Raw genomic sequence first — 26,703 nt, 5'->3', positions numbered from 1 at the left:
TTTTTTTTTTTCCTTTTCTCCATTCCTCACAATAATAGTTCTTTTCCTTATTAATAATACGGGTGAGGAGGCCTCTTAGGAAAGAGCAATTCATAATCAATAGATAATGATAAGAATTTTGGAGTGAAAACAATCCAATTCTTTGTATATAATGTGATCTTTCTTATAAAGAAGATATGTCCTTCTTGGATATGAAAGGTTTTGTGGTTGTTTAATATGTTTTGACATAATTTAAATTTAATTATTCCTTCTAATTTCAGAAACACTTTATCTCAAAATCACTATGAATCAAAACTTTTACGAATGTCCTCAAATACGGCTCGAACCAAAAAATCAATGCTAAGCAAAAACACCAAACAAACAATGGCTATTGAAAGAATATGGAGTTGTTTTTTGTGTGCTATATTTACACTCCTGCTTGGACTGATTGAAGTGTCCTCTAGTGATGACTTTAATTACCAATGTTTTGAGGGATTTGCCATTGCGTCTGGATGTGAGTATTGTAGTTATGAGTTATATAATTAGAAATGTGTGAAATAATGCTGAAAAGTGGTGTGCGTGAAATGATAATTAATTGTAGTGATGAGACGATTAATCGGAATCGGAAAATCGGGAGTGATATAATTAGAGATGTGTAAAATAATACTGAAAAGAGGTGTTCGTGAAAGGATAATTAATTGTATTCATGGAATGATTAATCGGAATCAGAGAATCGGTTTTTTTTCTTCTGGAATCTGGATTGGTCAAAATATGGTTTAAATAGTGATTCCGATTCTTATTTATTAAGGGTTAACAATTAATTACTTTTTAGGTTATGAAAAAAAAAAAAAAAAATAGCACCTTCCAAATGAAAGAATTTTTCCTTTTTACTAGAAAATTTGAAAAATTATTAAAACAAATTTTATGTTTGAAATGAAATTAAATTTTTTTCCAAAAAATTTAACTTTCTTTGAATAACTATGTATTTTTCAAATTTTTCTCCAAATAATTTAATTTTTTTGTGAACAGCTGCAAATTTTGGAACTTTTTTTTTTTTTTTTTTTTTTTTTTTTTGAGAATAGCCATAGGTTTTAGATTTTTTTTTGTAAATAGTGGTTGATTTTGTAAAGATTTTAACTATCAAATGGTATATTAATTTTTTTATGAAATAATTCCAAAATATAATTTTTTTTACACCTACAAAGGGAGTGAGTTATTCATAGGGATGGTCAGAACGTAGAGAAAAACGACAGTTTTCAGTTTAGAAAAGCAAAAGCGTTAGGTGCTATTGTTCTTCTTTATTTTTGTGTTCATTATTTAATAGATTTCAGGGTGTAACATCCCTTTCTGAAAGATGAATAATTATGGTATAATTTTTTATCTTCAGTACATAATAAAATAATAACAAATAGTCAACGAAATGAGTATTTGATCCCATGGCAATTTTGTAAGTTTGCACCCCGATAAACTTTTGCCATGGGATTGAGGTTCGGAGACTGACTAGGTCACTCTACAACCTTAATGTGCTTCTTCTTTAGCGACTCCTTTGTTGCAATGGTTGTATGTTTTGAGTCATTATCCTGCTGGAAGAACCATCCACGAATCATTTTCAGTGTCCTGTGAGAAAGAAGTCGTCTCTCAAATTTCCCGGTAGATGGCCCTGTCCATCCTCCCTTCGATTAGCGTTGTTTCAGTCCTTATTTATTCAGTCCAATTCAGTCTTAGGACCGGTCCATAAGACCGTCAGTCCTTGGAACTGACGTCAGTACTAGAACTGATATAAAAAAAGAAATAAAGTTGGGTGACGTAATCAAAAACCGAACTTTATATGGTTCAATGAACTCAGGTAGATGAGTATACAACTACTTGGGTATACAACAACAAAATAATTAATAAATGTGAGAATATTGTCAAATTATAATTATTACTTATGGTTGCTTGCCTTTGTCCCTGTGTGTTTAGTTTTAATGTGATAAGGTTGAGTGACTATGATTCATGTGTCCCTTATCATAAATAAAATTATTTTTTTATTCGTAATTTTGATTTGACTTCTTTTTATGTCAAGCATTTTCACATGACGTTATTATTGTTAGTGTTGTGAAATACCTTTTTTATTCGGTCCAGTCCAGCCTTAGGAAAGGTCCTTGGACTGTCAGTAATAGAACTGATTAAAAAAAGTAGAGATAAAGTTGAGTGACGTCATCAAGGACTGAACTTTATAAGATTTTAAGGCTGTTATGCAGGATTCAATTGGATCGGACTGAGATTGAACTGGACGGGACTACAGTCTTCCGTCCTAAATAAGGATCGATACAACACACCTTCGATGCAGTGATTTCGTTCTATCTCCTTAGCATAGAAACACCCCAAACATAATGTTTCCCCCCTCATGTTTTAGGGTGGAGATGCTGTTTTTGGGCCGCTATACTTAACACTTTTCTACATCCAAAAACTTTTTTGGATTTTCATTTAATGTCTCTCGCTGTTAAAAATATTATTTCATTAAAATTATAGTCCGTTCTTTTCTTTCTGAGTAGGCAAACTTACAAAATCTGCAAGGGATGAAATAATTATTTTATACTATATATCTGAACACCTTGAATTTCAAACTTCAACAAGATATAATTTTTTAATTAACTTTAGAATTTCAACAAAATTAATACTACTAATAGATGTTTATCTCAGCTCTCTTAATCATTAACGTAGCCGCCCTTAGCGGTAATGATGGCTTCCACGCGGCGGTGAAACACCTGGTACCCGTTGCAGACGTATTCCTCTACCATGGTAGCCTAGCACTAGCTGAAATTGTCTTTGATGTCCTCTTTGTTTCGATGAAGGACACTGCAGGCCTTCCCCTTGACATGCATCCAAAAAGGTTTTGTACAGGGGGTTGAAATCAGGGTTTAGGGGTGCTTAAAGTGTCAAAAAAGTGTTCAAAATAATTCAAAAGAGTCTTGTAACGGAGGAGATGGGGTTCTTTCATTGTGGTTGTCTAAAGAGGCCTCTCCACCCTTGCAAATCCCTTTCCACCCACTCTTTAGATAGCTCTCTAGACAGTCTGGTGTGAAACCCCGAGATCTCTTACATGGGCCATCATGGTCTTGAGGGGATTGGTCTGGGCTATTTTCTTTAGCTCCTCCGGGTCCAGTTTGGTCCTTTTAACAGAACCCTTCTTCCTCTCCAACGTTTTGGACTTTCTCACGGAGCAAACGGTGGTTCTGGAGACGCCCAACCGCTTGGAGTTCGGAAATTGAAATTCGTCGATCAAGTTTAAGTATCATTTTCTGAACTTGTACGTAAGCTAGAGAGCTCAGGTTTTTTATTTTAAATTAATTGTTTATTATTTTTATGTTGGAATTTGAATTCAATCACTTTATGTTCCTTAATTATTGAATTAGTAAGAGTTTAGATTTGAATTTATTATGGTTTATTAGAGTATAATTTTAATACTATTTTAAATGCTGAAGATTCTCTTTTTTATAGTAGTAACAAATTTTCACTACTACAAAATCATATAACACGGAGAGCTTATGTTAACAAGGGCATTAGTTCAGTAGTACCACAAGTCTCGCTCCTGCCCTCTCTTTGCACTCTATGAAATACCCATTCCTATTTATGCAGAATTCCAAGGGAAATGTGTATTATTATTTAGCGCGTGCGCCTGTTTTAAGTATTTTTTTACTCTTTGATATTTGTAATTCCTATCTAATATTCTACAATGTTCTACTCTTCTTTTTCAGTCATAGCACCACGGCATGATCTAAACGTGGAAACTGGCTCAGCTCCAATCACCTTCTATTGTACTCTCAATCCCAACTTTGAGTACTATTCAAGGGATGGTGCCCGATCCTCAAATTTGACTTTTAATTTTGAAAGGAATCAAGACTATCCAATAGAGACTCGTATACTCAACGAAACAACGATAGCATTTGATTTTGTTCCTAATCATCCCATGTCAGATATTCTACTATGCAAGCTTGTCACGCCCAATGCGAATAATAAAGGGATCTGTTCTCGCAACGTTAATGTCGGATGTAATAACCATCGATTTTTATTAATAACACATGGCCTGAAAAGTTCAGAGCTTAAAAATTAAAATACTTTCTTTTTTTACGTTTAATTATTATTAAGTATTTTTTTGGTTTATGAAGCAGAGTCCTCATAACAATTTTCAAGCCATTGCTTCGATGGAATAGTATTTTTTCTCATCAAGAAGCATTGCAAAATGCAAAACACAAAATTGTTTTTGACCCATTGTTTTCGTAATAACAAAACTAGCGTCCCACTTGGCACAATAACTCACAATCTAAAAAAAAAAATTGTTATGAAATTTTCACTGCTGTCCTTTGAAGGTTGGTACTTACTGAAAATGATGTTAATTTAAGAAAAATAAAAATATGCCAACTATGTGTGATCAGCCCATTTGTTAATTACAATGTTCAACATCAAAAACGTCAATACAACGAAATATACTGAAATTAGGAAGGGGATTTTGATCCCTTGATTACAAATATGCTTTATATTTCTCTTTATAAGCCTCATAGCCTTTCGGTAATTTTACCTATTTTTAAAACTAAAAGCTTTTTTCAGCTCTCTCTTCCTGTTTTTCCCTCTGGCCTGCTAATAAACGGACTTTTTCTTATAAAATCAATTCAAAAAAAGAAGTTTTATTCTTTCAATATTGTGATAGACTTAAAATATTCACCGATATAGAGGGGTTTGAAGGGTTGTCTTTAAGAAAATTTTAACAAAGGATATGTATTTTTATACTCTCTGGATTTATTCATCTTGGAACGATGAGTCTTAGAAGAAAAATCAAGCATTTTTAACTTTGAACAAAGATATTTTGACCTGTACTTAAAATTAAAAATTCATAATAAAATGGGTTTGAAGCCTTGGAAAAGTATACTTCGAAATATACGAGTATTAATTGTAGTTATGTGAAATCTTTTATATTTAATGAATTTTTTTTCCATAAATATTTATTTCATTGGAAATCAAAACTGTGCTTACATGATGGTTGGACTCGATGATTTCCATTATTTTATACAACTTTTTGGCAATTGCTTGCCTTCCAGAGTAAGATGGCGTATTTCCTATTTGCTGGTGTCTATCCTTGACAACCCCTCAAACATTACTGTGCCACACAATCAAAAAACTATCTGCAAATATGTGTTAGTCCGAAATCTTTTCTTTCTAATGCCATCTAGCGTGAATCAATTGCATGTATACTACGTGAGATTCACATTACCAAAGGCATCTATTGGAAAAATAATGGGTTTTTTTTCTACTACAGCTATTAAATAACAAAAAAATTTAGCGTCTTCTTCTCAAGACTTTGAGGGTAATAGAGAAATATTAAGGTCATATTTGGAATCAGGAGAGGAAACTCTACTAAGTTGGGTATATTTCATTTTTGTGCAAAAACAACAAAAAGTGTGATTTTGACGGATTATTAATCTATTAAATTTATATATTTTTAGATTTACCCAAGGAGCCTGAAGACTTTAATTGTATTTCAAAAAACTGGCAATCTCTCAACTGTACATGGAGCATTTCCGACAATCCCATAGTTACCAACTACGAGCTGACATATTTTACAACTAGTACCAATCAGTAAGTGTAGCCTTATCATTTGGTTTATGTACAATTAATTACATTTAAAGTCTACAAACTAGGATAAATAGAACCCAGAGTTGGGGAGGGACTCGAATACATCTTATAATACAAATTTCCTGGCAATTATTATTCAATTGATCACTGGTTCTAAAGTACTACTGAAAATATCTGTTATAGCAGGGGTTTGGGAACAGGGGTAATTTAGAACATTTTTGGGGTAATGCCAGCAAAATTTTTCTAGTGTTAAATCAAATAAACATCTTGTCACTATAGGGGCGTCTACAGGGACTTGGATGGAGCCCCCCTAAAGGAATTTTTGCTTTTTACTTGGTCAAAATGAAATTTGTATGTGAAAAGCTATGGATTTTTAAAAAATTTAGCAAAAAACTTTTTGAGAATTGCTGTGGATTTTTCGAAAAAATGTAATAAAAAATTGATTTTTCAATTATATTTTTTTCAAAATAATTAATTTTTCAATTTTTTTCCAAAAATTTAATTTTTTGAATAAAAAGATAATTGATGTTTTTTTCCCAAAAAATTAATTTTTCAAATTTTTTCGCAAAAATTTAACTTTTTTTAAATAGCTGTGGATTTTTCTTAATATGTTTTTTTCCAAAAACTTAAGTTATTTGTGACTAACTTTGGATTTTTCAAATTAATTTTGAATTTTTTCCAAAAAAATTAATTTTTTGTAAATAGCTATGGTATTATGAATTTTTTTCCAAAAAAGTATTATTTGAAATTTTTTACCAAAAATTTAACTTTTTCTAAATAGCTATGAATTTTTGAAATTTTTTCATCAAAATATTTGATTTTTTGTGAATAGCTATCGATTTTTGAAATTTTTCCAAAAAAAAAAAAAAGTTTGGTAATTTTTTTTCAACTAAAATTCGAAAACCATGCTCCCCCCTCAAAAATATAATCCTGTGACGCCTTTGCACTAATTTGGTGTAAGTTAATTTTACTACTAGTTCCTTTGAGGGTAACATCCCGACTCCTGTGATATGTGGACAAAAATACAAGTAAAGTCAGAATAATTAGCAAAATACCAGCAAATATTTGTTATGGCCAATACTTTAGATTTATATGCCTGAATGTTGGTACTCCCCGTTTTCTGATCCCAGGATTCCTTGTTAAACATGAGTACTCCTCTCACAAACAGACACATTTTGCTTCATGTACTTTATTCGCCCACCTCTGCAAGAACTATATAAACCTAACATATACCCATCTCAATTTATTTATGTATATTTCTTTTTGCACAAAAAAAATCATCACAAATCCCAGGTCTAAATCCTGCTATAAAATGTCAAAAATTCAATCTAAGATTTATTGTTCTTTGGCCGTATTGGAGTCGGCCACCTATGATTTGACTGGTGACGGAGAGGAAGGGAATTTCCAGATTGATGAGGATATACATTTATTTTTCCGGAATGAAAACCATCATACAGTTATATTAACACTAAAAAATGAGCTTGGCTCCTTAAAGAAAAAATACGAAGTGCACATTTTTGATTTAGGTACCACTTTTCAATTATGTATGATTTGAAAATTTGGGGGTATTTGTCCAATGTACTCATTCAAAAATCAAAAAGGGTTATTATATATTACATAACTAATAATAGTTGATATTAGTATAAAAGTTGATAATTAGTTAATTAATTGATTTCAAAAGTGTTTTTATTGTGTTAATATATTTAGTCATTATGCAGTTTAGTAGTTAATTACATATTATATTATACAGAGTGGATCCTAAGGACTATAAAAATGTTAAAACTCATCTAACTTATTTTAAAAAGTTTAAAGTTACTTTAAATTTATTGTATTTAACGCAACCTTTCATCTAAACAGAAGCAGAATAATTGTCCAACAAAATTTGGTAGCAGATAATTATTAAATATGAGCAAACTAAATATATACATTATCTGCAAGGTGGCATGACAGTATGTAGCTATTTTTTTAAACGATGTATACCCATAAAAATTTATTCATTAAATAATATTATCATGTCGGGAGTTGTATTATTTTGCCACCTGCAAGACGGCGCCAATCTCTGTTGCTTTGTGTACAAAAAAATATAAAAGTAAGCAACGCAGATGCACCATTCTTCCAAACTATGGAATTATTGTTTGCACCTTAATTATAAGAGCTAATTCGAACCTCACCCAATCAACAACGTTCCAAACATTGATATTGCAACCTTTCATATCAAAAGATACAGAAAAAAGGTGCAAATGTAGTTGGTAGTTAGCAAAATCCTTCTCAAATATGGAGTTATTATTCAATAATTGTGGCAAAGTGTAATTCTAATTCAACGATTCAACGTTCCGAACTGATTTGGAGAGAAGACGCAAAAACATGGACAACTGACAACAAAGTTTGCGTGTAATTTTGTATGTTTTAATGAGATATTCCTAGTTAAATTTATAGCTATTGATTAATTGTCTACAAGTTTGCTTAAAGCATTTTTTTTAAATCATCGTGGTCAATTAGACATTGGAAAATAAACTTAATGGAAGGCAGAAACTTGTTTGGCAAGTCTACCAGCATTGTTTTTAGTTATTTTTTTCGTTTAAAGCCATATTTGACAAACAAAATGATTAGTTTTGCCCCCAAAAATGTATAATTGACTCTAAAGAATCCTTTGGACGTAAAACCACAGTCAGTGATTGTCTGAGATGTTTTCAGCAGGTAAATAACGCAGTACTTCCCAATCTTTTTTGAGTGCGATATGTGGCTAAACAATGTGGATCCCCTACACCTCTCATTGAAAAATGAATATAAAATATGGAGAGCATTTTATGCAAAAAGATTACTTGGTTTTTGGAATTTTTTCTTTGATACATAATTTGCATTACATATTTTCACTTTTTAAGAAAAAAAAATATGGGAAAAAAATTTGACTACCATTTTGCGGTAAAAATTTTTACTCCAGAAAAAAAATAAAAATAGTAGAAAGCAAAAATTCCTTTATATAGCAACTCCTGCCCCCAACTCACGAGGCCGACACAACTAGGCCTATCCAATATGTTATTATGGAGCACTATCTTCTGGGAAATACTTTTTAAAATGATCCAGATTAGACTTCATATCGCTACTCCTCCCTTGTTTACTGCGACCCCCACAATGAGAACCACTTGAATAAGGCACTCCTTATATTTGTCCATTTTTCCACCATTCTGGAAAAAGATCATTTCAATTTTTTGCGGTCTCCAATTTCCTGTTAGAAAGAGAATGTATTACGTGCGGTGCCCATACACAGTGTACCCATTCTTTTTTTTAAAATTATATAACCATAAGCAGGAACAGTTACCTGTTAGCTACTTTAATTTAAGAATCATTCACAATTTTTGAGCAAATACTCAAAAATTTCAATTTAAAAGACAACAACAATTATTTGTTCTAGGATATATACTTGGATTCCATTTTCAAAAATTATGATTGGGCATGGATCTAGTGGGCGTTATAGACTTAAGAGATTGTATTTCTTTTGCATAAGGAAGATACCATTATGAATATTTTTTGTTTATCACAGATTGATATAACGTCCACAGTTTTTGAATTTCTAAATTTATATACAATCATTCATTTTAGAGCATTTATGGTCCACTCTGAATATAATTATGAATATATATATATAATTTAGTTAATAATGTATTATTATTCGTTAATAACCCTGGTCAGGGTCGGTTTTAGCGTGAAATCCCCTGGGCAACATTAAATTAAATTTACCTTTCCTTCTTTTTTTTTAAATTGGATTTAAAATATTTTCACTTCATTAGAAAAATAATTTCAATGTATTGTTAGAATGACTTTTTTTATTTCTTTGAGTAAATAAAATATTTCTTATTATTTTAAAAATAAAAAAAACATTCTTAAATATATTTATTTTTTCAAAGATATATTCAGCGTGAGGCCCCTAAAACCGAACTTGACCCTTGTCATTATTGGTATTATCATGGGATTCAATAACAAAATAATGTGTAAAACAATTTTGTTTTTATTTCCTCTCTTGAAGGAATGGAGTAAAAAAAAATATATTCTCCTCATGTGGGAATACAAACTCAACCTGAAGTAAAGAAAAGAAAAAACCTTTAGAATTCCCTGATATGCCTTACTTAGTTACATTTTTTGTCCATTTTTTCGTAGTTAAAAAATGATTAATACTCCATATGTTTGAATTTGAATTTTATTTAAGTATGCAAGAATGTCCCAAACTGGATTCTAAGACTCTTCCTGGTTTTAAATATCATCCTAAGAATTTCTGTTACTGGGATCTTCGAACTCATCCGCAATATAGAGCAGTGATTGAAACATATCACTTCCTTCTAAATTGCACAAACAAATTAAATCCGTCTGGAAATTTGTCATTTTTTTCTATCAACAACTACGCCGTTGGTAAGTAATCACGAAAGGCATTTCAGATACGTACATGATTAATTATGTGGTAAGTTAACAACACGAACACAAGCTAGAATTATTATTAGTGATGGATGATTCCAAAAAATTCCGTATTCCGATTCTGTAATATTATAAATAAAAGTCATTAAATATCATCTTGCTATCTGGGGTGTTCACAGGACTATATTTATATATTGATTTTTTTAATTAATTTTCTCTAAATACCTATGGTTTTTTGAAAGTTTTTTCCAAAAAATTTGAAATTTTTATGGAATCGCTGTAGGTCATGGACTACACGCTCAGGAGAAGTTATTCTCTTGAATTCAATGTGCGTTCGCGCCCAGGCGATTGTTAGAGAAAGAAATATACTTTCTGTATATGGATTTCACCAAATGATACCTAGGTCAGATGAAGTAATCTTAATATTATAATGTGTACTTATACTTAATCAGTGCAACGCCACCTAATCAATTAAAGGAACATTAAAAAATAAAAAGATTAATTTTCTCTAAATAGCTGTGGAATTTTCAATTTTTTTTTCCTAAAAATTTAATTTTTTGTCAATAAATATTGTTTTTTTCCAAAAAAAAAAAAATCCAAAAACCAAGGGACCCCCTCCCCAAAACAATATCTATATAGATAATCCTACGGACGGTCCTGACTATATGTAAGCTTCTTAAATGAGTTGAAATACTACCTGATAAGAATGGCAACCATTTAGTATCCTCATTAGATTTATAAGGCTTAATTTAATACCTAATCCAGCAATTTTTAATTTTTTCAATATGACGATTCATTGTGTAATATCCCTCGACAATTCCAAAGGTTTAATCAGAAAAGAAGTTTTAATTTCTCCGTCCAAGAATATAAAGGTTGTGATCCAGACTCAATTTTGACAAAATTAATTCTAGCTTGTTTTCTGTTTTGACGGGCCACATATGTATGTACTAATACAATTTTTGTAGATTTTTTCTATATTTATTAGCTATTTATCGTAGTGTGTCATGTTTAATTAGGAATAATCAAGTATTAATCCACTTCTCTTTCTGTATTCTAAACATAATTTTGAATGCCACATCCGGGTCTTGCAGAAAGATCATATAAACACTCAAGTTATGTAATTATTCATGTAAAAAAACAACTAAAAATACTCTGAAAATAGAAAGGCTGGGATGATTATTATTGAATTAAGTTAGATTTCCCCCCGGTCCCATCCATTGGACACGTGTTGTATAAAATATGGCCTTAAACCTTTTTGCCTCAAGGATATTACGCCTTAATATTTAAATAAATGAGATTTATACGTCATTTTTGTTATTTTTGTGCTATGTGTATTACTATAAAGCACATTAAAAGGTTGTTTTCTGATAGGAAAATGATGGAATCATACGTGAACTGAATCTGACTATATAATTAATTCTAACCAAAAGACAAAATAGGGATAATAGAATTTGTATAATGAGAAAAACAAAAATAACAAACAGGACAACGGTTCGAACGGAGGAAGTGCTAATCACTACTTCGTAATTAAGAAATTATCATTGGACATGATGGATTATTCATAATAGAAAAGACTCATGGATTGACGTACAAGTATAATTTGATTCAAAAGCATAATTCTATCATTATTCAAACATACATTTTACGCATTTTATGGTCATAAATATTACAATCCTCCATGTTTTTATTACTAAATTCAAAAGGAACATAAGTATCAATCAAAAATAAGCAATAAAAACGCATAAACTTCATTTATGTATATATTAAGGCGAAATATCATTGAAGCAAAATATTTTGGACAAAATTGTTTAGGCAAAATGAAGATTTAGATACGTGAAGTTTAGCTCCCATAACTTTTTATTATAACACCAACAAGATGTTATGATATGAAGAAGATAAAATACACAAACCCCACTCCGTATCTAGCAAGATAAGGTAAGGAATTTACCTTAAATCTATCCTCAATTCTACTCCGAGTCCAACAAGGACTTACAATTAAAACACCCCAACCAACCTTCAGTTCTACTCTTAATTATCCAAGAGCTCAGCCCAAACTCAGTTGATAGTTGGCCAATGTATCCCCTCCAGCAATGGAATACTATTCAATGATTGTTGGGAATTGTTCAGAAATCCTTTACAAGAGCTACTTATAATCAGAGATTCAAATAATATCATGTTTGAGAGGAGAGCAGCTTAGCTGTCAAGGTGTTATAGTAGATTAGCTGCGAGCAGCTATGAGAGGAAGTACATAAACACAAATCCCACTCCGGATATAGTGAGTACAAAAGAAGGAATTACTCCTATGCCGATTCTCAATTTGATTCCGAGTCCAACATGGACTTTCACTAATTACAGGGACTCCCCAACAAATCATCAATGGTACTTTCCATCTTTGATGATCATACGTTGGTACTTTATGATTAAATGTTCTCTCTTCAAGAATAAAAGAATGGTGATAACAACTTTGGAAAAAAATCACTGTTCAGGTTGCAACTACAAAAACGTCATATTTTGTACAACTATACATTGTACTGTCCCATTATTAGATTAGTATCCTCTCCTCTTCCCTGCACAAATACCTTTTCTGCTGAGGAAAATCAAAAAACTGACTTTGGGAAAGTGTAAGGTCTCTAAACGCATTTTTGCCACTCCGTCACTGTACCGGATGGTCCATTGAAATCTGAACACTTATTAATTCAATAATTAATGAAGGTTGAGAGATTGACATTAAGTCATACAAAACAAAACGAACCTGAGCTCTCTGTGGTTCTTTCAAAAGACCAAACTGAATGCTTAGGAGTGAAAGAAAATAGCAAAATCCCCCCAAGTCCATGAATACCCATGCAATAGACCTCGGGGTTTAACACCAGACTGTTCAGAGAGCTATCACAAAAGAGGGTGGAAAGAGCCTTGTGATGATGGAGAGGCCACTTTTGACACGAGCAATGAAAGAACACCATCTCCTCCGTTGCAAGACTCTTTTCAATGAGTTTTTTGAACTTTTTTTTTTTTTTTGGACACTTTTGGGCCTTCTTACAGTCCTGATGCAACCCCCTCGACTACACCTTTTGGATACATATTGAGGAGAAGTCCTGCAGTGTCCTTTATTTAAACAATGAGGCCCTCAAAGCCACTGTCAGCCAGTACTGGGACGCCATGATGGAACACTACATCTGCAGCGGGTCCCAGGCCTTCCCCCACCGCCTGGAAAGCATCATTGCCGCTAAAGGCGGCTAAATTAATGATTAAGAGAGCTGGGCATTTGTCTCTCCTAAAAACGGACATATCCGGGGAAATAACCCTATGAATAAGACATTGATATTTAAAAAAATTGGCAGTTCTCTGACTTAATCATTGCAGTCGTCTTTTTATTTACAAGATATTGATAAATTAATATTTACAACAAAGTTAGGAGTTTCTAGATCTTTTTGCAATACCCAATCACAAAAAAAAAACAAAAAAAAAAACATATTGTCTGTTATCTTATCTTCCAACTATAATTTAGTTCAACCTGATCCCGTGAACAAAGTTCAAATCACGTCTCATGATCAATCCACTCTTATACTCGAATACCAAATCCCATTGGAACTAAGGTATTTCTCACCTGGTCTATATCAATGGATTCAATACAAGTCTGAGTATGAAAGCAGTTGGATAAATTTAGATGTAGGCAAAGAACCCATGAATAACTTCACTTTCAAGTACTTCCTCACAGACTTGAAGGCCTACACCAATTACACCGTTCGAATACGGCTTCTTTCGGGAAAGGTATGTACATTCTAGCTATAAACCAAGTGGAAAAATGGGTCTGTTAGCTTGAGTAGGTTTCTTTTATGCAGATGACGTCAGTTAATCATTTTCTCTTAGGACATATGCAAACTTTATTTTCTCTTCGCAGAATTTACTCTATTAATTAACTTCAGTTAAAATAGTTTATTCATAGCCGAAGAAATATATAGAGGCCCCAAGTTAGGAAATAAGCTTCATCTAAATTTCAGCTGTTGACTAAGATGGATGTAGTTGAGAATATAAGGAGAAAGAACAGAGTTGCAGGAGACAGTCACATTATTCACGAGTTAATTATCCTAATATGGACTGTTTAACGTCCGGAACAACTTGTCTTCAGATGCGCGGAGCTAGAATCGTGGCAAAACTCAATATGATTTTAAACGATGATTTTGACTACTTCTTATCTTGGATTTTTCATATTTCATGTATATTTTTTAAAGTTTAACTCAAGGGAAAAGGCTGCCACGGAGTAATTTGAATTTTTGACAGAAATTGGACTTCCTCTTTAGAGTTTAAAAATTGATAATCTGTTGTGATTTCATAAAACAGTCCCTATTTATTTTTTATTTTTTTGAGAAAAATTTCAAAAATCCATAGCTTTCCACAAGAAAAATAATTTTTTTGAATAAAAATTAACAAATTTTAATTTTGTTGGGATTTTTTTTTAAATGTCATTAAATTTCGATTATTATTTTTTTTTTAATTCTTCAATTTTACTTTTTTAATAAAAAGCAAATCTCCTTAATTGGGAGAGAAGCTCCCCTTCTGCAGACGCTCCTGCAACGTCTTACCTGCGTATGTACTCAAAGTTCGTTGTTAAACAACGGCCGCACATTGTATATATTTTTTCATTATTGACAAAATTCATGGAGGTTGCATAGACAGCTATAGAGGAATATTTAAGTCTACTCGACGCTTCTAGCGGAAAAGAAAGTTATCATTTCGCCACTTGGTTTAAAGCTTTGATTTTTCATCGTTTGAAAAACCACTCACTCATCTTTTCTTGGTTGCTCTTTTTTAGCGTAATTTTAGTCATGAGGATCCTCTTTGGAGTGAGGAGAGATTGGGCAATGCTCGTACACTTCCGTCCGTTCCTGTTAAATCTCCAAATACAGTTATTGGAAGCTTTGAAATAATTAGTGGATTCGATAGTCGGGATATTTATGTATATTGGCAGCAAGTGGAAAAAGAAGAGGAATTAGGTCCAAACTTTGGTTATCGCGTCACGGAAGTTTTTGAGGGAGACAAAGTTGTGTAAGTTTAGGTTTTTTTAACAATAGGATAACAAAGTTCAAGATGTGTATAAACCTATAACAATTTAAATTATAAAATATTATTTTTCAATAAACTTGTTCCACCGATTTTCCCGTTTGCTAAAGCCTTCATTAAAGGCCGTTTGTTTCATACTGCTTATGGTGATCCCCATCTAGAGATTGTTGACCTCCTGGGTTTCCTCAAAAAAGTGGTAAGTAGTGCTGTGTCGGTCCATATTTAGGACCGCGGTCCAGTCCCACGTGTCGGTCCTTAAAGAAGGTAATATCGATTCCTCATGACGTCAATGAGGCTGTTTTTCCTCCTTTTAATGATTCCCTTTTTTAATAATGGATTATAATCTTCATAAATATTTAATTCCAAGGACCAACAGTTAAGGACCGGTCCCAAGGAGAGACAGTCTTAAAGACAAGTCCTGAGGACCAATGGTCTTAAGGATACGACCGGTCCTAAATCTGGACTGGACCGAATAAATAAAGACCGACACAACACTAGTGGCAAGTCAATCTCAATTTTCTTTCATAAAATGGAAAATAATAAGTCCTGAAGTAATGTCTGGACTTTATAAAGGAATTTTTGTGTAGTCTTCAAAAAAATATTAATGATACCCATTTTGCACATCATTTGAAAGACCAAAATCTTCGTGTAAGCAATTTAGTGCAGCTGTTTAAGATATTCGTTCAAGGTTATACCGGCTGGAAGCTAGGAATTTACACGCTTGGAAATCAAATAGAAAATAGACTGTCATTCTATATTTATATTTATACATTTAACAAAAATATTTAATAATCTTTTTCTGATACATACCCAATGTCAATTCGATTTATTCTTTTGGCGACAGGCTTCTTGCAAAAATAGTTCCAAGGTTTGCGAATGGAGTCGGGTCCACAGCATGCATGGCTACCTATACAGTATACAGTTCTAATTTCCCCACACAGATTCCCCATTCAAATCAATCTAATATATGTAAGTGTGTAAGTTTCAAGTTTCTACGCGGTATGAGATGTTGCACGACAATTTTTATTCATCTCTTTCCGCCAAGGACATTATTTTTATCCTAACGGCCCGATGTACTTGAGATTTTAGATTTTTCTAGAGGATCCAACGCTCTCATGAGTCAGATTACCATTTAAAAAAACTTTAGAGTATAGTCTATAAAGACAGTTAAATTAGGGAATTTCATCATTGTTATTGAGTAAAAATTCTTAAATTTTGCCTCAGTATCAATACATTTTAAAATGGAACTAGCTAATGCCTACGAATCGAGATACTGGAACCACCGCATATTTAATTTTGTTACCCTTGTATTTAAAATAAATGCATATATTTCTTTTAATATGACACATTTTACTCACATAGGCCCATTAGTCCCAAATGGGTGACTTCTGCCTATGCATACTTTCCAAGGATGTCTTTAAATAGTTATACATTTTATATAACGTCAGAAAACTTTGTTGGTCAGGCTCCATCCACATCTAAAGTATTTGTAGCCGACTATGACAAATGTAAGTAAAATTTACTTCGTTTTTGGATGAAATCTGTATGTTTTTTTTTAAGTGAAACAACTCCAACCAAGATCCTTTACAAAAATTGCTTATGATGACGATAAGTTTGAAGTTTCTTGGCTTAAACCAATCCATTATGAGATGGTTGATAACTATACAGTTTTTTGGTGTCAGTCGGAACGTGATAGACCGTATCAATGCAAAGGATATTTGGACTGGGTTTTTGTGGATCGGGATGTCCGCTCCACAAACATAACCGTTGATCCTAACTTCTTGTACCAATTTGCTGTATCTGCAAACTCAAAAGAGTACTCCTCTGGAATGGTTTGGGCAACTTGTACTATCATTGCGAATAAAGGTATTTTCTCTTGGTAGAATCATATAATTTTTATTTTTTTGTCATTTAATTTAAAATAGTGAATGGAAAGTTAAAAAATGTGTTTGTTGATCTGGTGCAAACAACCAGGCTCAAGGTTCGTTGGCGCTTGGATTGCTCTGATCGTGTTGGCATTGTTAGTGGCTATAAGATAAGTTATTGTGCCATTAATTCCCCTAACCCAGATGCCAAATGTGACAATAATTCACTCAAAACAGCCATGGCTGATCCGGACAAGTCAGAGTTTATAGTCAATGATCTGGATCCATATGTATATTATAAAGTTGGGGTTTCCGTTGTCACTCGTGGCGGAGAAGGCGAAGTATCGGATTATGTTGTAAATCGAACATCTCCAGCACGTCCCGGAAGTCCTCCTAGAAATTTTCAAATTACAGTTAAACCTCCTAGGTAATCATCAAATTCTTAATTGTAATGATTCGTCTATTATATTAACATATATAATTTATTATAGAAAAGTGTTCCTATCCTGGGATCCTCCTCTAAAGCCCAATGGACCGATTTCCTTTTATCAAATAGAAGGATCATACATCAATTATGCCGGAAGCTTTATCCGAACCTTTTTTCAATCCAAGACTCTTACCTCAGAAGTGCTTGACTCCAAGTTTCTAGTTAGTAATACCAAATACCACATTGCAATAAGAGCTTGCACATCTATACCACAATTTGATGCTCCCTCCTGTGGACTAGTTTGGAATAATCAGAGTTTTGTCACGCCCTCTGGAGGTATGTTAATTGTTTTAAGATTATTACCATGAATATATTTTTTTTTTTTTGTCTTACACAGAATCTGGAAAGATGAAGGATCCAATCGTTTACTTTGAGAACTCCACGTTGCTACAAGTATCCTGGGACATGGACAGTTTTCATAAAGGAGGAGAAATAAGTCATTATGAGGTCCGATTAACCAAGGGAGAAAATCTCGTAGCTCCAATATTCCCATCCACTAAAGAACAGTCCGTCATGAGTGTATCCCTCAATGACTTAGATGATCCTGATGATTGGATCATTTCTGATTGTGGCTCATCCTCTACAAAAGCTGAACCATATAATGTGACTGTTAGAGCTGTAACATTTGGCTCTGGATCCAAAAAGGAGTTCTGGGGTCCTTGGAGTAATCCTACTTCCACACTTGGCTATTGTTCTCGTATGCTGTTTTATATTCTGGCTTGCTGGTCGTGGGGTTTATGCTTAAGTTTTTATTTTAGGTTATATCCCAATTGGGTTCTACATGGGTATAACGAGTGCATGTGTACTGGTTGGGATTTTTGGGATTTTGTATGGGGTTCGATTTTATATATTGAGCAAGGACAAACGGATTCAGTTTGATGAGGTGGAAAGGAAACTGAGTGCTGGGTTTATATCAAAGAATATGGTTGATAAGTTCAACACGGATGACACAGTCTACGGTACAAAAATACATCAAAAGTTTGATCGCTCCAACTCAATGGTAATCCGTGAATTAATCAAATTGTTATTCCTTCATATTTCTTTTAAATGTGTGTTTATTTACAGACGACACTTCTTAACAAAGATCCTAAGGTGATTGTTGAATCGAGTAACTCATGTTCTTCCATTACGAGTGGACGAACCTCTAGTCGCATCGATGATGATACATTTAAGACACTTCAAAGTGATTATGAGTCAGAGCAAACAGAAGAGTCGAGTAGCTTAAATAGTGATAAAGGTTTTAGAGAGATTTGCTGTTTTCTTATTTGTTACAATAGTCTTATTAATATTATTTCAGGCCCTCCTCCAACGACACTCTCATCAGGATATGTTTCATGCTCCAGTCCTTCAGTGATGAAACCTCCGTCGTCGTCGGAAGAAATACATAAAGATATCACGATGAATCCCATCACATCCACTGGGTAATGAATCGCACAATTTATATTCCATGGATCTATACATATGTATATTTACTGAGTGTCAGATAACTATTATTTCCCCACATCACCTATCAAAAACTTCAACAAGATACAGTTGCCGATTTTGTAAGTTTGCCCACCGATATAGATTTTCTATGGGAATGATGTTTGGAGACTGGCTATGTATCTCTTCTTGAGCACCTCTTTTGTTGCCATGGTCGTAGGTTTTGGACCATAGTTGTCTTGGAAGACCTATTACACGACCTTTTTCCAGTGCCCTACACATAAAGAAGAAGGCTGTCGCCCAAGATTTATCTTCCATGAGATGGGATCGTCATTTCCCATTAACAGAGAAACACTCCCGAAACATAATGCTTCCACCACCTGCTTAACGGTGGTTATGGTGCTCTTGGACCGTTATACTCAGAATTTTTCTTCCTCCAAACCTTTTTTCCTTTATTTATATGATGTATTTCACTGTTAAAATTTAACTTACCTATAGAGCCTTCTTTTCTATGCCAGTGGGCAAACTTACGAAATCTGAAAGGGGTCAAATACTTATTTTCTCCCAAATGTGTTTATCATAAAATGTGCTCCCACTAATTTTAAAGCTAATTATAGCTACTCTAAGCCTTGACAATGGTCTCCAAACGAATCCTGAATAGGCCTTTCGTCCCTCTTCTCCAACACTTAATTAAAGGAAACTATTAGAACCTTGATTAGCTTGCTCTCAACATACGACCAGAAACCGTAGCCAAGGTTGTTGGCATTAAATGAAAATGTTGGTCAGAATTTGTTGTCCTAATAGGAAAATCCATCATCGAGGAAGCGCACAATCAAATTGATAAAGTCTCCAGGGGATCATCTTGCTGTAGGACAACATTCACATCAAGAAATGTTAGTTTGAGAGTGACCTAAGAGTCCCAACGCAGAGGAGTTTAGGGATATTTATTCAATTGTGTCACTCAATCGTCTTCGTAACCGTATTTGAAGGATATTGTATCCAAATAAACACTGTTTGTCACATTTTTAGCCGTGGTACATCTCGATTTTTAGTTATTTTAAAAATGAGGGAATTTGTAGTTATATGACACAGGGTAACTATACATATGTATATATAGAAAGGGTTGTAGTACATAGATAATTTATTTGACTATGTATTCTGACCATGTTTAGAGTAATTCATTAATGTTCCCCAAACTTTGTGTGTTTCAGCTATATATAAACAAATTTTTAAAGGTTAGCTCATTGAATTTCCATTTGTATACATAACTAAATCTTCCTCTTAGATACACGCCTATTTTTCACTGCATGAAACTAGATGAAAAGAGGCATAATTTAAAATGTAATAAGAGAACTCCTTCCATAAAGTTGATGCAAGAATATACATAACTTTTTAAAAAGTACGATTTTTAAGCACTTTTTATTACAACATAAATTAATATATACATAAATATACGGGGTGCGGTGGTATTTTTTAACACTTACTAAAGCATGAATCAGGTACAAGATTTAGGAAACATTATGTACGAGGTATGTTCAAAAAGTAAGGTGTCTTTTCAAATTTCGCGGGTAAGGTATATTTGATATCCTGGATGGATTTTTTCATGTTAGTACACTCGCCACGAACATATATTTACTGTTTCTACTATATAACATGTTTATTTTGTCTGTGAGTTTACATTATAAGTCTATAAAATTAAGTTTTTTAGGGAGATTCTTAAGTTCATTTCAGATTGAAACTATTCGTTTGTGTTGTCATTTTTTTTTTTTTTTTTATTAATAGCAATTCTTTCATTTTCCACTGAAAATGTATTAAGTTTTATCTACTTATGTTGTAATTAATTTAAGTAGTTTAAGGCCTCAAATTGCTTCCTTTGAGTTACTGAAGTTACAACATAGTCCATAACCTCTTTCAAAGAGACACGATACCTGTAGGAGATGTGTGAATAGAACGTATTATACGTTTTAGCTACCATTCATTATTTTCTTAATTCTTAGTCCTAAGAACCTTTGAATGGTAAAAAAACATCGGACTGATAAAAATATAGATTGAAAGGGGTGGGGGGAAAAGACTGATACGGCAATTAGTCCTAAGGCTGATCCAACACTAATCAAGTGTTAAAAAAAATAATTCCGCACCCGGTATGTATTTTGATTGTAAAAAATTATCACCATCTGCACAATTGATTCATTATAAACTAAATTAAATATTAATAACCCATCTCTTATTATTCAATAATTATAACTAATTAGTATATTCGCACAAACCATTGTCAACCTTTACGTGTTGGCATGAATATAACCCACATACATAGAGCTGTAAATTCCTAGTATTTCCTCACGTGTGAGTTTTTTGTTGTTGGCAATCTGAACAGTGTTTTATAAATTTTCTAAAGCTATCACCATCTTTCTTTAATTATAAAAAAGAGTTCATCTAAGTATGAAGTAATCACAAGTCTTTGTATAGGGGCGTACGCAGGGTGTGGGACCCCCAAATTAAGGAACTTTTTCTTTTTACTAGAAAATTTAGTATTTCAATTTTTCTTTTCAAAAATTTAATATTTGAAATTTAATTTAATTTTTCAATTTAAAAAAAAAGTTTAATATTTGAAATTTCATTTATTTTTTCATTTTTTCCCTAACAAATTTAATTTTCTGTAAATACCAATAAATTTTTGGAATTTTTTTCAAAAAAAATTATTATTTGAATTTTTTTTCGAAAAAAATTATTTTTTTCTGAACAACTGTAAATTTTTGAAACTGTTCTGTAAAAGTTTAATTTTTGGATTTTTTTTTTAATCCATACATCAAGCCCCAAAATCATACTCCGACCAACGCCCTGGTGTACTGCTCATGAGGATTGGATAAAGAGTTCTAAGGTAAAAGTTTTTTGAAGAACTTGACATAAAGACAATTTTTGTTACCAGAAGCTTGTTAATGTGAAAATTATGACAATAACGTAGAATAATTGACAAAAAAAATTTCCTTTTCGACAAATTTGACAGCACGCTTTTAGTCAGGGGTGACCTAGTGTTCTGTCAGTACTTTTTAAGGACTGTGTTATAGTACAGTCCCTTCCAGTTCAGCCTCCCTTGTCGGTCCTTTAGTAAAGAAAGTAAATTCGGCCCATCAATGAGGGTGTTTTTCATTTTTTAATTATTCATTATACAATTAAATAAATGATATAACTAAGTGACATTATAATATGCTCGTATTAAGATACATATTTCATATATATCTGATTTGGCTTCATAAACCATTGATATTTTTATGAAAAATTCGTAGGACTGACCGTTAAACACCGGCCCCAATGATCGACTGTTCTAAGGTCCAATAGGACCGATCCTAAGACTGGACTTGACCGAATAAATAAGGACTAACACGACATTAGTGCCACCTCATACTATGTAGACAAGGGCCTGATTATATCCTATATTTATCCTATACTTATTTCCCCTCACAGCTGGGTGCAGCTAATCTATTGAAACGTCATGACAGCTGAACTTCTCTCCTCTCTAACATTCTTCAAATTGTCAGAGTAACTCCCATATCATTCTTCGGTTTATTTTTTTACATACGAAATGTGCTTACAATTTACAGCTCTATAAATCCATACATATTTTTTCCGGCTTTGGATATGTGACCTTCAGTGAGTACATATTAATGCTCTGCTATGCTAACAGAGATGAGGGCGGTTGCGGTGGGGGCTTTCTTTGGGATTTACAAATCTATCTCTTATGAATGTATCTCATTTTTCGTCTCTAATCCTCTAATTTCCTACTTTCTTTGCCTTGTTTTAGATATGTGTCATTTGACGAAGTCGTAAGAAAAGAAGCCATTCCATCCTTGTCATCCAATGGCTACGTTGCTTTAGGAGATGTTAAATTAAATACGGGGGACTTTCATTCAAACGTTGACGGGGGCGGTAATGCTAAGGATATAATTTCCTCAACGCCAGCTTGTCTCAAAAATAACTCATATACTAGAGTATCTATGCTCATTCCTCACGAATACAGTCTGAAGAAGAATCATCCTCACGTCCATAACTTTGGCTATCAAAATGTAAGAACCCTTTGGTGAATTAATTATTATAATCAGGGGCGTCTACAAGGTTTTATCTCCTGCTTTCTCATTAACTCTTTTTCTTCCAAAACGATATTTTTTCAAAACTTCCGTCATATGAGCAGGAACTACAACCTCTCCAGCCCACCCCATGCGGATGCCCCTGATAATATTCCTATTTTTAAAATTCAAAGCTTTAAACCAAGTCCTGAAACCTGCCTATTCAATTGAGGAGATTTCTTTAGCTCCGTAAAAACTTTTCTTCCGGCAAGATACTGTTGCTTTTGAGATACCGGAGATTATTTTCCCTCGTGTTGTATGAAAAAATAGAACTGATCTTTAATTTATCGCATCCTGGTCGTAAATAGACGTAAATATTTGGGTAAATTTTGGGAACCCGAACTTTCGGATCCAGATACTAAAATCAATAATAGTTCATAATTATTAACAGCTCAATAAAAACTAATTCGAATTCAACCATCGATATTAAGAACACTGGTTAGAGGTAAAGAAGAAGAAATATCCACAGTTGGCACTGGAAGTATAGGGGCCATTGGCCCCACTTTATCAGATTTTTGATATTTATCATTAAAAAAAAATATCTTGTCTAAAAAATTTAAATGTAATGATTTTGACAATGAAAAATCAATTTACCTTGTTTTAAAAACATTGTTATTCGCTCTAATTTAGTATTTTCTGAAATATTGTAACACTAAATTAATTTAGTATTTATAAAAAGCCCAACTGCTAATGTTTAATTATATTTCTTCTAATCCATCTAAGTTTTAGATAATTCTTATATATTATTTGTTATCTAAATAAAGGTATTTAAAAAAAAAAATCATTGGGACGCCCCCTGACGACGTCACCGTTTTATAATTTGGCCACCTAACTGAAACTTCATTTCGGCGCCGTTGCACCACGACAATCTATATAATAATCTACTAAAAATAGCACAGTGTTGCTCTAACAGTTGATGCAACCTTTTTTCCTTTTCCAATCTGAGTTTTTTATCTACAAAAATCCCACACTATTCATTATGATACTTAAGTAATTAATAAATTGTTAATTTATCTTTCAGCTACACTCAGCGGATCCTTCTAAGAATCTTAAAAATATGCATGTGGAATTAAAGAAGGACTCTGGAGCCATTTCTCCATTATCACGATTTCATTCAGTTAAAACAAATATGATTTAGAGAAAAAAAGTATATTATTACTATGGGCGGACTCAGCTTATGAGGAATGATTGAACTAGTACCTCTCCTCCAAAAGATAAAGTGTATTTTGAGTGTTGTCGTTTATTGTGTCAATTTCAGAAAATGTATTATTTCCCAAAAATTTTAATGTTTAATTTGTATGTTTTTCTCTCTCCCCCCCCCCGGAATCGGTTTAAGGGCAAAGATCAGCCCCCCTTTCCTTTCCTTCATTAATCGAAATTTGATTTTTATTTCTAACATTTGAAAGGAGTCAAGAGACAGAAGCTTGATGACAGGAGCAGTCTTGCCATTCCAGTTAAGAGGCGGGAAATTCAAAAAGTAAAGAACTTATTAACTCGTAATAGTTTTTTTGTTTTAGAAAATAAATTTCAAATCAAGCGCGGGAAAATTCCCCCCCCCCTCTAAAACAGGCACCCATCCAACCTTTCTCAATGTTATTGTTTAGTTTAAATTGTTATCATGATTAGGATAATTATAAAATCTAAATGGAAGGGTTGCAGCTGCATTTGGAGAAAGAATAACAGCTAATATTAATGTATGAAATCAGGGCCGTCGCTATGATTTTTTTTTTTTTTTTTTTTTTTTTTTTTTGTGGGGATTGGTGCTCAAATGGTTGTTCTTTTATGAGCATTATAGGAAGTACGTTTTAAAACTCCAATACTCATACTAACATCCAGTGTTGTGTCGGTTAGAACTGAAAACTGCAGTCCCGTCCAGTTCGGTCTCGATTTGGTACAGTCAGTCCTGCATATCAGTCCTAAAAAATTATAAAGTTCCGTCCTTGTTGACGTCACTTAACGTTGTTTATTCTTTTTTAAATTAGTTCTATTACCGACAGTCTTAAAGACCGTCGATCTTACGGACCGATCCCAAAGACTGATAGGATTGGTCCTAAGACTGTACTTAACTAGACCGAATAAATAAGGAGCGACACAACACTACTGACATCCTATTATTTATGTATACAGAAATATATTAAATGGCCTTTTTTAAGTCTATAAAAGACATTTCTCCCGTTATTCCATAAAGAAGCAACTTTACTTACGGTTTTTCTTTTCCCAAAGTAAATAATCCATTGGAGGGGTGTCACCCCTCCCCCCGGCGACGACTATGATCATAATGACTACAACTAACTCAACACAAATCATTGTATTATAATATTGTTCTTACGAGCTTAAACTCTCTAATTTATGATTTTAGTTTGGATAATTTTTTGAATTTTCTTTTTCTCTTTTAGGGTTCATTCATAAAACCGTGGTTCTTCACATAATTATAACCCCCCTGTGGACTTGATTATTTTGCTTTTGGTTACCCCTTCGTCCCCCTAAAAAAGTGAATTTAATTTATACTAATCAAATGCAGAGTCCTTTTGACCTTTTTTCGAAAGGTCAAAATATTTTACAAGTGCTCATTTAATATTTTATTTCTAAAACGCCATTAAATTAATAATTTTATTATTTTTTTCAAATTTTTCGGCCCCTATTTTATATTCTTTTTTATATAAATATTAATGTGTTAATCCTTATTTATTCAGTCTATTCCAGCCTTAGTGTCGCTCCTATCGATCCTTAGGACTATCGATCCTTGGGACTGGTCCTTAACTACAGGGCCTATGAGTTTTTCCTTAAAATATCAAATTATTTATATGAAATATGTATTAAATTTGTCATATGGTGTGAAAATGACCTATACAAAATTGCATTTTTCTTACAAGGTCATCTTTAGGTCGCACATCTCCATAAAAATTATGAAAAAAGACAAAAACTCTTTACTTAGTCAATATAGATACGACATTTTTATTTATTTTTCATTAAATAATTTTGATCGACATTGTTTTAACCTACAAAAAACGTTAAAAATATTTTATTCTAAAATTTCTGCTATGGGACAAAAAAAGAGAAAATAGTTATAGTCCCATCATTTTATTTACATTCCCAGAAAAGAAATATCAAAATTTTCTTATGTTATTCACTCATTTTGCTCCATAGGGTATGTTTAGAAAAAAACTTCAATAATATTTTCTCAACTCATTTAAATAGATATATGCATTGTTCATAACTTTGGACTATATAATCATAAGAGTGAACCAATGATAAGGCATTAATAATATGCAAAACTACAAGAATGTACAATAAAAAAGTAATGTCGTTGACAACAAATGAGTCATCCTTTTTTTCTTTTTTTTTTAATGTTAGGATTTTGACCAAAAGTTGTCATCTTGCGGCTTACGGATCTGTTTTTTGTTTTGTTTTTCCTCGAGCTTCTTCTCTAGTTCTCAAGTCCCTGTTATTTTGACTTAGTTACAAAATCATTTTAATTTAGAAAACCACCCTGCGTGACATCATGAAGGATCAATTTTACCTTATTTAAGGACCGACTGGAGGGGATCGAACTGGACACGACATAAATTCTAACCCATTTTCACTCTCCTGTAAATTTGCGCTAGGTTTTTTTCCCACACCTTGCCATGTGTTTTTTTTTTTTTTTGTTAGAACCCCCCTCCTAAAACCTCGAATGACCCACTCCCCCTCTAAGTGACCACGTGTGGTTTTGCGAATGTCACACCTTCCTTGTGTCATATTTTTGTGATTT

General features: G+C 32.8%; 1 protein-coding gene across 2 annotated transcripts; it reads left to right on the top strand.

The window, feature by feature from the left end:
* On the top strand, nucleotides 1-26,703 carry LOC121127657 (cytokine receptor). Of its 2 annotated transcripts, none has more exons than XM_071892841.1 (17): nucleotides 1-198; nucleotides 261-493; nucleotides 3,720-4,013; nucleotides 5,463-5,595; nucleotides 9,797-9,996; nucleotides 13,505-13,767; nucleotides 14,810-15,042; nucleotides 16,420-16,565; nucleotides 16,618-16,923; nucleotides 16,983-17,349; nucleotides 17,414-17,685; nucleotides 17,747-18,106; nucleotides 18,168-18,409; nucleotides 18,475-18,646; nucleotides 18,707-18,830; nucleotides 22,631-22,892; nucleotides 23,974-26,703. In XM_071892841.1, exons 2-17 carry the CDS (start codon nucleotides 304-306, stop codon nucleotides 24,088-24,090), a joined length of 3,681 nt encoding a protein of 1,226 aa, XP_071748942.1. In that variant the 5' UTR covers nucleotides 1-198; nucleotides 261-303; the 3' UTR covers nucleotides 24,091-26,703. The 2 variants fall into 2 exon arrangements, with proteins under 2 accessions (XP_071748942.1, XP_040579014.1); XM_040723080.2 differs by lacking the exon at nucleotides 9,797-9,996 and adding an exon at nucleotides 6,886-7,118 and having other exon boundaries at nucleotides 59-198.

This window comes from Lepeophtheirus salmonis, chromosome 13, assembly GCF_016086655.4.
Source record: "Lepeophtheirus salmonis chromosome 13, UVic_Lsal_1.4, whole genome shotgun sequence".
Classification (NCBI taxonomy): Eukaryota; Metazoa; Arthropoda; class Copepoda; order Siphonostomatoida; family Caligidae; genus Lepeophtheirus; species Lepeophtheirus salmonis.
This window is presented reverse-complemented; position numbering and strand designations above follow the sequence as displayed.

Excerpts from the sequence above, each read along its gene's own strand:
- LOC121127657 (XM_040723080.2), top strand. The coding sequence starts at position 304 with ATGTCCTCAAATACGGCTCGAACCAAAAAATCAATGCTAAGCAAAAAC. Across the intron at positions 15,043-16,419 it reads TTTGAGGGAGACAAAGTTGT|GCCCATTAGTCCCAAATGGG; the intron begins GTAAGTTTAGGT and ends TTACTCACATAG. Across the intron at positions 18,410-18,474 it reads TTGATCGCTCCAACTCAATG|ACGACACTTCTTAACAAAGA; the intron begins GTAATCCGTGAA and ends GTTTATTTACAG.